We start from the raw sequence: 11,935 nt of genomic DNA on the forward strand, positions 1-11,935 counted from the left end.
GCAATAAGACCTTGTTGAGCTCTTCTTCTGTCTCTTTCTTCGGTAATGGACAATTTGATACCCTTACCCTTTGGCAATGAGACCCATGGTTTACCGTGTTCTTCACCAATAACGAAAACGTTGTTCAATCTGGTGACGAAGGTGTTTTCCAAAGCATCCTTGATGTGGACCAAATCGAAACCTCCTTCGTGTTTTTCTCTGTGTACAATAACACCAATTCTTCCCAAGTTTCTACCACCAGTAACCATCACCAATTTACCTGTGTCGAATTTCAAGAAATCGGTAATCTTACCAGTAGCCAAGTCAATCTTGACTGAATCGTTAACCTTGATCAATGGATCTGGGTATCTGATAGTTCTACCATCGTGGGTGACAACGTATGGAATTCCCTTCTTACCCAATTGAACTTTCTTAACCTTACCCAACTTGTAGGTGGCTTCTTCAGCGGAGATTCTGTGGACTGCAAATCTACCTTTGACATCGTAGATCAATCTAAAGTTCTCGTTGGTAGCTTCCAAAGTGATGACATCCATGAAACCAGCTGGGAAAGTAGTGTCGGTTCTGACTTTACCATCAACTTGAACGTGCTGTTGCATCAAGATGGCTTTGACTTCTCTACCGTTGAGAGCATACTTCAATCTGTTTCTCAAAAAGACAATCAAAGGTAATGATTCTCTCAACTTGTGTGGACCAGCTGACGACTTTGGAGCATAGGTTCCGGACAATTTGTCCAACATCCAGTGGGATGGAGCTGCTAATCTCTTCAAATGTTTCTTTGGACCTCTACCCATGTTTGGTTACTCTTGATGTATGAAAGGTATCAGTGTAGTGAAATTTCGCTAATATTTTTTTTTTTTCTGTTTGTTTGATAATTTCGAGCGCGCAGTGTATTGAGGAAGAGGGTTACAGACCTAAACTTATTTATCCACGTGATACAGTTTTCACTTATTCCACTTGAACCAAGTGCCACCTCCATGCAGTTTCTTCACCTGTTGGTCCAATTCGCGATCTTGCTCAACCAATGTGGCTAACTCGTCCTCCAAATTAGCTGCTGTTTCCACCTCCTTTTGGTTGATTTGCAACAACTTTTGAATTTGATCTTCAATGGAGCCAGGAAGAATGTCTTTTGTCGATTCTTCCCCCATTTTTGATTCAACTCTAGTTATATCGTCTTTTAGTTTACCGATAGACTCTTGCAACTCTTGAATTTCATTGACGATTTCCGGCAAAGTCACTTTCAAATCAACCATCTTCTGCACAATATCAACGTGGTCACGATTCAAATTCGAGTATTGAAACTCCAAACTCTTTAGCGTCTTGCGAAGTTTGCCATTTTCACTGTTCAAGTGATTAATGTCCTTCAACTTCAACTTTTCGGCTTCATAGTACTTGTTAAATTGTAGCTCAAATCTGGCAAGCTCTACTGGATCAATATTGATCCTCATTGAATCGTGCACTAAATCATCCAACCTGTAGTACGAAGAGGCACCGATATGGGTAAGTGGTGCATGAGACGACTTGCGTCTGGTGAGAAAGTGTTTGAGCTTGGTTGACTTTGCATCTTCCTCAATGTCAATAAACTCGGGACTCACATAGACATTAAACAACTTGTCTTTAAGAAACTGCAACAACTTGTCAAAGTGCAAGCTCAACAAATTATCTTCATTCTGAATCATCAAGTTTACAGCAAACTTTAATATCGACTCCATACCCTGAGTGATTATGCTGTCGTATATCCTCAATACGATATTAAGTGGGAACTTGTACGCAAAAAACGTGAGAAACCATTGGCTTGCATACATTGACGCCTTGATCCCCTGTTTAACCAAGTGATTGTACAAAACAGGGGAGTACTTGGCCAATAAGCAGTCAAATTCATACAATAGCAAATGCAAACGCTTCATTCCTGGACAAAACAAATCTCTCAATTGATACTCCTTCATGAGCATGACTAGTAGGCAAAAGCACTCACTTTCAGACATATTCATAATTAATGGCACGGCAATGAAAATCATCCCTTGAGTGTACCCCACATCAGGATCATACAAGGAGTAAGCCTTGATTACGTTAAACAATGCGTCTGTTTTGTCAAATTCATCAATGTTTGTGTAGAAGCTTGTTCTCGTGAGGTCCCGCTTTATTGCCTTTTCATGAATCGAAGGTTCGACTTTCAATGAATGGTAGAAATCCTCCAAGTTTGAGTCTTTGGATTTGGTGATGATCTGCCAAATGATGCCTCTAATTTCGTTGGGTATTCCTTGATTTATTGCATTGTTGACTTGATCAGGATTCGTTTCCACAATTTCATCGTAATTTTCAACCACAGATGTCCAAAAGTCCCAGTCGATGTTGTATGGTGTACCGGCCACGCTTACTGCATTTTTAATTTGACGGAAAGTTCTTCGAATGTCTTGTGCCCCTGACTCAATTGATTGTTGTGTGTTGCTAGTCTTATCGTGAAACTTGATCGATAAGACCTTGTGTTTCGATTGAAGGAGGTAATTGGATGAAGACTTGTTATATGAGTGCAGTATTTCATCCAATTTGGACACTGTATTGGGATCAATATCGGACGTTATTGTTTCTTCATCTATGTGTAACCATGACTGAATTGGTTCTCTTGAGGGTAGTGGAGGAGACTCATTCAACGTTTCCTCGTCAGGCGTAGCAGCAGCAGCAGCAGTAGCAGCAGCAGCAGAATCAACTGCACGCACTGTCGTAGCAGCGTCGTCTGAGTAGTACCGTTCTTCATCAGACATGATTGTGCTTGACTTTGATATGGTGTTCTCCCCAACATTACACTTTTTATTTTTTTTTTGATTTTGAAAGAATCCCGTCGCGATCCGTATACCAAAACAAAAAAAATAAAAAAAAATTAAACTCAATTCATACAAAACTACAAACTAAACCCAGTGATAATCCTCGTTGACACTGATTACTTGTTGCAAAGGTACCTCAACAGGTCTGATTACATGTGGGGACAAATGATGATCCATCTCACTGGAGTCTGTGCTCAAAATGTCACTCGAGTAAGTGCTGCCACCACTATTTGTTGAGCTCAACAAGTCCACTGGTGTGGGGTTCACCCTTGCTTCACCAACTGGTACATCCGACTCCTCTTCAACAATTATACCCCCAACTATGCCCTTTTCTTGACAAAGGTTCTCCAACTTCTCTTTATCGCAATTTGGAAAGTAAACTCTAATCGTGTTGTCCACATACTTCATTGGCAACTCGCCCAATTCAAACAAATTGTGGAGATCTTGCTTAAAGCTTTGCAACTTGGTTTCGAAGCGTTGGACACTGTACATCATTTCATCAACAACTTCCTCCGACAAAAACGTTTCATTTGGAATGTTTAAACTGAAGTTTAATGGAAACGCAATAAAGCAACTGGTAAAATGGGCATTTGCTTCGATCTTTTCTTGCTTTGATGCTGATGAGTCAGTTTTGGCCAATCTGGTGACAAAGTGATGATTTTCAGCAGACAATGACAAGTTCAATCTGAGTGTCTTCAAAACTTGACCCTCTTGTGATACTGTTCCCTTGTTGTAAACTTGATACCTCTCCCGCAAGTTATTAAACAATGATCTATAAGTCTGTTTCAAATTGCGTTGATAAATCTTTAACCTGAATGGGTTTTGATAAGTTTGTGAAAAGTTGTGGTACAAAAACCCATGGTTCAATGTAGTCAATATCTTTGACTTGGAACCCAATCTCGTCACTTTTCTCAAGAAAAGGTTGTATTTTTGGAACCATGATGTGGGGTTTGCTCTTGTCCAGTTGGGGTTTGAAGAGTACGCACGAGCAGATGTACTGAACTGGCGCACAAAAGGGTTGTTGGGTCTGCTATTTCTAGCTGGCACAGGCACTGGCACCGGAGCATAAGCCGGTTGACGTTGACGTTGACGTTGCCGTTGCCGTGGTGATCCTGGTGCTCCTTCTTGACCTTGGTGCTGTTGATATTCGCGCTGTATGTTCTCACTTATCTCATTAAGGGCCCTTTGGATCCTCTTGGAGATCTCCCTTGTTCTTATTGAGATTAAGTTGGAGAACCGTTGGATGTTCATAGTGTATGTAGAATATGTACTTGGGAGGCCCCACTGGAGGAGAGGAGAAAAAGAAAAGAAAAGAAAACTGTGGTGTGAAATTCTTATCAGAAGGGGAGGAGAGACAAAAACAGAACAAAAAAAAAATAAAGAAAATGTGGTGAGGGGGGAAGGAGTCGTATCCGATAATCGGAGGGTAGCACTGAAACATGGTAGCGGTGGGTACATTTTCTTAATATTGAACGCTATACGTGTCTCTCTATTTAAAAGTCAAGCGAAAGCCAGTTGCCGCTATTGGCATTGTCCATTGGCATAATGTTTACTTCTGGTCCATAAAATTCATCCTTCTCGAGTTTCACTTTTTTATTGCTTGGAATTGTATCAAGGTCCTCATTGTTCATTGAGTTTAGACTTAGTATTGAGGAAGGTGATGTTAATAAACTGTTTTCGTTGGTGGTGAGGTAAGATGATAAGTCATTATGGAGCTTTTTTGACAGATTGTGGCTACTCAATCTAGTGGTGTTCTTGTTGAATAGTGAGTTTGGAACGGAGTTGCTGGAGGAGCAATTGGTGGGAATGTTATTCAAAAGGAAATCATCAATAATCTCTTGTTTTAGTTTCGATTTGTCAATTGAAAAGTCAAACTGGGATTCAACAGGATGTGATTTTGATTGCTGAAGTGGAAAAGTTGAAAACAATTCGTCCTCGTAGATTGGCGATTGAGCTAGCGAGTGGGGTTGGGTTGGGAACCCATAACAAGACGAGCGTTTCCTAGGTATTGACATGTTTTGGTGTTGTGGTGGAGGAGCTTGTGGAGTTGGTGGTGGTGGCGGTGCTTGTGGGGGGGTTTGTGATTGCGCCTGTGGGAGGCGCTGTTGTACCTGTTGACGTTGTTGTAATCTGTAATTGTCAAACTCTCTCTTTACGAGTTGGTCAAATTCAGTATGTGTGGAGGCCTGATTGAAATTCATCTTGCTCCCATCATTTCCCTCACTCAATCTATCCTTTGCGGGCTTTAATCGTTCTTCGAAATTGGCAAAATTGTTTAAAACGTCATCCAAGTCGTATTCTGGCAACAAGTGATGGAAAATGTCCTCCATTTTACTCAATTTTGTTTCTACTTCAGTCAAATGAGCCCTAGTCAATGGCAGTCTCACTGTTCTTGGTGAATATGAACAACACCATTTGTGTTGGATACATTTTGAGCAACGAGGGTATTCTTTGGAGCACTTGAGTTTGCGTTTTCGACAAGAATCACAAGCTTGCTCTATGATTGGGTTGGTTGAGGAGGAACTCTCGTCATTGGTGGAGACCGTGTTGTTGTTGTTGTTGTCGTTGTTGTTGTTGTTGTTATTGTTATTGTTGTTGTTGTTGTTGCACGAGGACAAGGGGTCGTTGGTGAATAACTGGCTGTTGGTGGACATATTTGTGGTCGTGAATGTAGAGCTTTTTGCAATGTTTAGTTACTGGACGCAAGTGCTATACTGAATATCGTGTAGTTACTCTGGTTAGTGGTGACAAGGTCCTTTCTGCAACGGCAACTGAAGTTCTCTGAATGGGTTTATAGCAATAGATGTAGAACGTGTGGGTTTCAACTCTATCGATGGGTATGGGAAAAGTAATGCAGTGGAAGGAAATAGATATAAAGAGAGAGAGAGAGAAAGAGAGAGAAAAGAAGAAGAAGTGAAAATGAATATTGATTTATAAACCATTTTGAAATGCTTTGAATGCGTTTATATAAATAAATATATCTGAAAAAGTTTAATGATGATATTGATGATGATGTTGTTGTTGTTGTTGGATTCGTAATAAAAGGAAAAAAAAAAGTTATAAATCTAAGATTGTGTAATTTATACAAATATGCACAATACGCCCAGTTTTGTGTACAAACAAACTAACAATACAATAGTCATAAATCCTGAAAATTTGTAACCAAGTACACGCTCTCCTCAGAGAATCATGTCATAAATGTTCTGTTGAATGTTTCATGACAACATAACCACTAGAGCTACATCTTTCATGTGTCAATCCTTAAACACGTGCGATAGCAATTCCAGTGTTATCTACTTTCAGGGTGCGATATTGCAGGATCTACATGGTATGATATTTCACCATAGCTCTTCCACTAGTAACCAACCCAACAAAAGCCACTTTCGCCAAAAAAAAAAAAAAACTAATAGCTATATCTCTCCACTGTTTGTCGCTAGAACTTACTTCCAGTGGTAGAAGAAGCCTCTTGAGTGTGTGTGGGGGGGAGAGAGGGGTTTATGATGCCTTGAGTGTATTCTGCGGTCTGGTTTCTCTCTTTACAACCTACTATCTAAGTTGTTGTTGTTGCTCCTGTTCTCAAATGGGATATGAGATAGAAAAAAAAAAAAATAAAAAGAAAAGAGGGGAAACGTTTTAATTTTTGTCGGCTGTAAAATCCGAACTTTTTGTTGAACAATAGACCATAATTTTTGTTTTTTCTCGTTTTTCTGTAATGACGATTTATCAAAATTCATGGCAATAAGAGTTACTTGTCTCCGAAATCTAAGGGTTGCTTTTCATTGCTTATGCATAATGCGCAACTCCGGTTGTACCGTAAGGAGGTTATGCCCTTTGAATGAGGGAAAGGGAAGGGGAAAGAGAAAGGGACCACACTCTTTGTTCGAAGCAGTTGAGAGATAAATTTTCGCTGAACGCCGACGCCTTTGACAAGTAAAATTACTGATTACCACACTAAGAAAACTTCGGAGTATTTTTGTGGTTGATCACGTTGTTCACTTTGTTTCCACTGTTGAGTGGGTGAATGTGTGAGTAATATATGTGAAGTATTACTAATTTTCGGAGTTTGAATTTGTGCTTCATATTTGGTTTTTTTTTTTTCTTCTTCTTCTTCTTCTATTTTGTATTCTACTGTTTGTGATAAAAGAGAAATGAAAAATTTTTCAGCTAATGAGAACGACTTTATGGTCTGTGTAATTTATTATGTTGGGAGATGCTAGTGAGGGGAAGTCTTAAATACAGGTCAATTCTTGTAAAATAAATTTTCTTTTCGACGTTGGGTTCAGCACAGACATCAACACTGCATGTAGTTGGTGCAATTGGACAGCAAGGATCTGATTAGAAAGTCCCCGCACTGATCGTGTAGAGTAAAGACCTGGCCTATAATGTGAAATAGATTGCATCTGCGTGAGTGAGTACGCCACTGTGGAAGGTTATGAAGTGCTTGCCTTTTCTTGGTAGCAAACACCCCCTAGCGAGCTAAGCACACTTGCCTCCAATAGCTACATTGTTTCTTAAAACATAACCGTTTTACGGTAACAATTGGACTTGTTAATCACGTTGTTCTTCTAGAGTAATGCATGGTCAAAGAATTTCAATAACGTGAGGAGAAATAATTTATCCGATAAACAATGCACTTAACACAAATTCAGGCAATGGGGAGGGGAAAACTTGTTAAAAAAAAATCACAAGTTTTTCCGAAACGCAGTACTGGTGCGTTTTAGTTGACTTTTTTTTTAGTCCGTTTCATGTTGTTGTTTTTTTCACCAGAACAAACGTTTCTTAGAAGAAACAGACTGATTCACACAACTCTTGAGTGGGGAGACAAAACGTTTGTAGCCTCTACTGGGTAGTGCAAGGTTTTGAATTGAGACTGTCTGCATTTGGAAACAGAAGAGATGCCCTTTAATCTGAGCATTATATTTTACTTCGTAGATCGAAGACCTTTTGTTTGGCAAAACAGACCTCGTGGCTGTTGCGTGTGGGCAATATAATTATCAGGTTGAATGCGAGCTTCAGAAGTAACGCGTCTTGGAGAGTTCATTCAGTTAACTTCTTTTTTTCTTTTTTTCTTTTTCTTTTTCTTTTTCTTTTTCTTTTTCTTTTTGCTCAAATTTGATGCCAAAATATACAGGATCTTAACATTGTTTCTGGAGTAAAAGGATTGCATACCTCTTGTAGAAGGGTTGTCTGCTATTTTTACGGCAACTCATATCCCAAAAATTCACCGGTCACATAGCCAGTGTGTGATATGAGGAGGATTACGCGAGAGATAGAGAGGCTACCTACAAATGATGTAGTTTCAAAAGGTCTTCAAGCACAACCAAGAGAAAATATGTCACTTCTATAATTTGAGTTTTCAAAGGTAATGTAACAGGAAAGCACGGATGAACCACTCACTAAGAAACAAATTAAGTTCTCGTTTATATGAGACTCTTCTCTGGTCTCGCTGTATGATAATCCGATTTGGAAAAATCATCTCGTTTTCTGAGTAGTTACTTATACTTCGTATGTAACACAAAGATAAGAAGTTTTTTTTTTTTCTTCGTCTTCTCTTTTGTTTTGTTCGGCGTTTCAAATGGTATCAAATGCCGTAGTGGACGATAGGGGGAGGTAATACCATACTCTATAGATACGTGGCTTAATTAGTACTTGAATCTCGATCAAGACTGGCTTATTCAGTATATTGCTTAATGATACTTCATATAGTAAAGGATTACTAGCGTCAACTATTATTCATACAGGGTGTATTTAAAGTTTTAGTCAGCGCACGACCCAAAAAATCATAAAAAAATAAAATTCTATTTTTAATTTCTTTTTTTTTTTTTTCTTTGGTGAATCTCTTTGTTGTGGTGTGTGGTGTGTGGATTTGACGAGATTGTCGAGAGAAGTAAGAGAGAACTTTAAAAAAAAAAAAAAACAAGAAAAAACAAAAAGTGGATCGAGGAACGACGAAAATGGGAAGTACTAACAATAAAGACTTGCAAAATTAAATTACAGTGACAAAAAAGATGCGTATGAAAAAGGAGTAAAACGGTGCTGTAAGGGACAGGGACAGGCAGGGGGGCCACAATAAATCACATGTAAAGAGAGCGATTAGTTTAATAAGATCATAAAAAGAGGAGAAATCACAATAGAGTAATTTGACAGCTGCAAGGATGGAGTTGGTGATTGTACCGAGGTATCTCTTGCCTCTTGTCTAAAACGATATAGAGTTCAACTTCTTCTCCAGACAACATTAAAAACATGAAACACGAATTAATTGTGTGTTTTATTTGCTCATATAGGGTACCTGAAGTTGGCCATGCACGCCCCGCAATCGGTGATTAGAAAAGATATAGCGCTCTACACTACCGCCTGATGGAGACGCTTTTATCTTTCTAGACCTGGTATGCGTGTGTGCGTGTGTGTATGAGTATGTGTGTGTGTGTGCCCCCACATTCTCCTCAATATTCCCAAAGGGGTTGTGTGCAGTGTAGAAGTGATATATGTTACATGTAAAGCTGCTAAAGGTCATCTCGGATAAAATTTGAAAATTTCTTTTTTTTTTTTTTTTTTTTTTTTTTTTTTTTTTTTTTTTTTTTTANTGTGTGTGCCCCCACATTCTCCTCAATATTCCCAAAGGGGTTGTGTGCAGTGTAGAAGTGATATATGTTACATGTAAAGCTGCTAAAGGTCATCTCGGATAAAATTTGAAAATTTTTTTTTTTTTTTTTTTTTTTTTTCTGCATTGTTACACCTTGTTTTTATTTTTATTTTTTTTCTTCTTCCCCATACTTTGCAGAAAAAGAAAAGAGATTTTTTGGGCGGGGGGTGGCGACGGTGTGTGAGGGGAAACTGAATTGTTGAGGAGTCAAAGAAAACAACTTAAGGCAATGGGTGTGACTGAATGTATAGAGAGGAGGAAAAAGGAACGGAAAGAACGGAAAGAGCATGTACCTTAGTATCTCAATGCATACATAGATAACGGGGTGGAAGATGAAAATGTGGGATGGTATGATCCCCGGGTGAAATCGTAATAAGAAAACAAAGAAATGAAGTCGGAAAAACTCCAAATAATCATACACACATATACACCACACAGAGAAAATGAAAATAAAAAAATTAGTTTTTTTTTCTCTCTGTTTTTATATGGAGAGAAAATAAATAAAAAAAAAAACAACAACAAGGAGACTAACAGTAAGAGAGATGTTTGTTGTTGTTAAGAATCTCTTTGTTTTTTTTTTATTTATTTATTTTTTTTATTTTCTTCTTAGTCCATAATAGATTTACTTTTTCTTCTACTTCTTCTTCTTCTTCTTTTTTTTTTTTTTTTNTCATTCAACAGACATCATCAACTGTCGCTTTCTATACCAAGACTGTTACTACTACTACTACTACTACTGCTACTACTACTTCTGCACATATTCAAACTAGTCAAAAGACATATATACCCCACAAACACACACATAATGAGTAGTCTTATTTCCCCAGAACAGCAACAACAGGCGAGCCACAATCAAATTTCCCCTCATTCGCTGGAATTGCTTCCCCCACACCACACACAACAACACACACAGGATAACAAAACACACACTGCTGACTCAGCTAACAACAACAATAACAATATCAACAGCACCAGCACCAGTACCACCAGTAGTAGTAGTGCAAGCTCTAAGAACAAGCGTGACAGTTCCACCAGACCTTATAAATGTCCCCACTGCGAGAAAGCTTTCCACAGACTAGAACACCAAACAAGACACATACGTACCCACACTGGTGAAAAGCCTCATGTGTGCAAGTTCCCTGGTTGTACAAAGAAGTTTAGCAGATCCGACGAACTAACTAGACATTTGCGTATCCACACCAACCCAAACTCTAGAAAAAACAAAAAGAATGAAAAGGTTAAAAATGAGATTGTTTTCAAGAATACAACGTCCCCCGCCGGTACAAATGAGGTTAAACAGCTGCAACTGGTTGACTTCAATGGTTCATCCACCTCTACAAGAGGTAGAAAAAAGAATACTGTTGACAAAATGGCCGCAGCTTCGCCACCGTCGTCACCAGGAAGTTCAACAACGTCTGCAAATAACAATATGGACATAGATTCGGTACCTTCACATGAGACCAGCGGACAAATATTCTCTGAGCAGACGCTTACTCCAACGGCCACACCTAATTTCAAGAGTGAGCTTGATGCTCCTGTGTCTGTGTCTGTGTCTGCGTCTGCTGCTGCGTCTGCTGCTACCGCTGCAACCATCACCCCACAAAGCACATCAAGCACTTCGGGTTCTCAAGAATCTCTCACTATAAACAAGAACCTTTCTAGTATAGACATACTAGCACTGGCGGCTACCCAAGAACTAGCTAGTATAGAACTATCCAAATCACTCCCATCACTTGTTGATCATTTTCACAGCAGCAACAACGGCAACAACTCGCAGAAACCTCAGAGTACCGAATTCAAATTCTCACCACCAAAACAACTACTGCTGCAGCACTTGAACTCGGAGTTTAGCCAGGAGAAGCCATCTTTCCACTTCCATGACACGGGAAACTTGACCTATTTGTCAAACGTAGCAAGCAGGTTTTCAGGTATTCCCAGAATGACACCACTTGAACAGCCACAGCCACAGCCACAGCCACAACTACAATCGCAATCTCAATCTCAACCACACACCAGTCGGAAGCAACACATCTCTCAAGACTCAGACATTGACTACTTGAAGCAAAAACTCAAGAAATCAAGACCAAATAGCCCCAAGTTTTACCAATACGGCAGCAAGTTTAACACCAGCCATGGTAATCACTACACCATGCCAAATTCTCCTGTTCTTGGCTTGTCAACCAGCACAACTCCACTAATGTCTGCAAGTAATAGTTTTACAAATTTATCACTGTTGGCAATGACTCCAGCAACAACTAATACTACCGGTAAAAGTAGCAGTGGCGGCAGTAGTGGTATCCCGCTTCCACATCAACTCCAGCCCAGCACGCCTAACTCAAAAACTACATTCAGCATTCCTAAAATGTCGCCTTCTTCATCCGAGGCATTACCGAGTCTCAAGAGTTTGAACCTACCTATAGGCGAATTATAAGGCTGTGAATATGTAAATAAATTAATACTGTGTCTATAATCT

General features: G+C 39.3%; 5 protein-coding genes across 5 annotated transcripts; 1 reads left to right on the forward strand and 4 right to left on the reverse strand. All coding sequences in view use genetic code 12, as the record gives it.

Moving 5' to 3' along the window:
- RPS4A (40S ribosomal protein eS4) lies at positions 1 to 791 on the reverse strand (the record flags this gene model as incomplete). Its single annotated transcript, XM_051752842.1, has 1 exon — positions 1 to 791. A coding segment is annotated over one exon (791 nt), but the record flags the coding sequence as incomplete, so codon positions are not given.
- A 150-nt stretch (positions 792 to 941) lies between these two features.
- GYP5 (Gyp5p) lies at positions 942 to 2,759 on the reverse strand (the record flags this gene model as incomplete). Its single annotated transcript, XM_051752843.1, has 1 exon — positions 942 to 2,759. The coding sequence occupies one exon, from the start codon at positions 2,757 to 2,759 to the stop codon at positions 942 to 944; it is 1,818 nt and encodes a 605-aa protein (XP_051608068.1).
- Positions 2,760 to 2,903: 144 nt separating this feature from the next.
- KGF57_003426 (uncharacterized protein) lies at positions 2,904 to 4,070 on the reverse strand (the record flags this gene model as incomplete). The annotated part of the gene is made up of 1 exon (XM_051752844.1): positions 2,904 to 4,070. One exon carries the CDS (start codon positions 4,068 to 4,070, stop codon positions 2,904 to 2,906), a length of 1,167 nt encoding a protein of 388 aa, XP_051608069.1.
- Positions 4,071 to 4,312: 242 nt separating this feature from the next.
- Positions 4,313 to 5,473, reverse strand: GAL4 (galactose-responsive transcription factor; the record flags this gene model as incomplete). The annotated part of the gene is made up of 1 exon (XM_051752845.1): positions 4,313 to 5,473. One exon carries the CDS (start codon positions 5,471 to 5,473, stop codon positions 4,313 to 4,315), a length of 1,161 nt encoding a protein of 386 aa, XP_051608070.1.
- A 4,794-nt stretch (positions 5,474 to 10,267) lies between these two features.
- On the forward strand, positions 10,268 to 11,893 carry KGF57_003428 (uncharacterized protein; the record flags this gene model as incomplete). The annotated part of the gene is made up of 1 exon (XM_051752847.1): positions 10,268 to 11,893. One exon carries the CDS (start codon positions 10,268 to 10,270, stop codon positions 11,891 to 11,893), a length of 1,626 nt encoding a protein of 541 aa, XP_051608071.1.
- Positions 11,894 to 11,935: the final 42 nt, after the last annotated feature.

The sequence above is a fragment of the Candida theae genome, assembly GCF_024610275.1.
Source record: "Candida theae strain CBS 12239 chromosome Unknown scaffold77, whole genome shotgun sequence".
NCBI classification, from domain to species: Eukaryota; Fungi; Ascomycota; class Pichiomycetes; order Serinales; family Debaryomycetaceae; genus Lodderomyces; species Lodderomyces theae.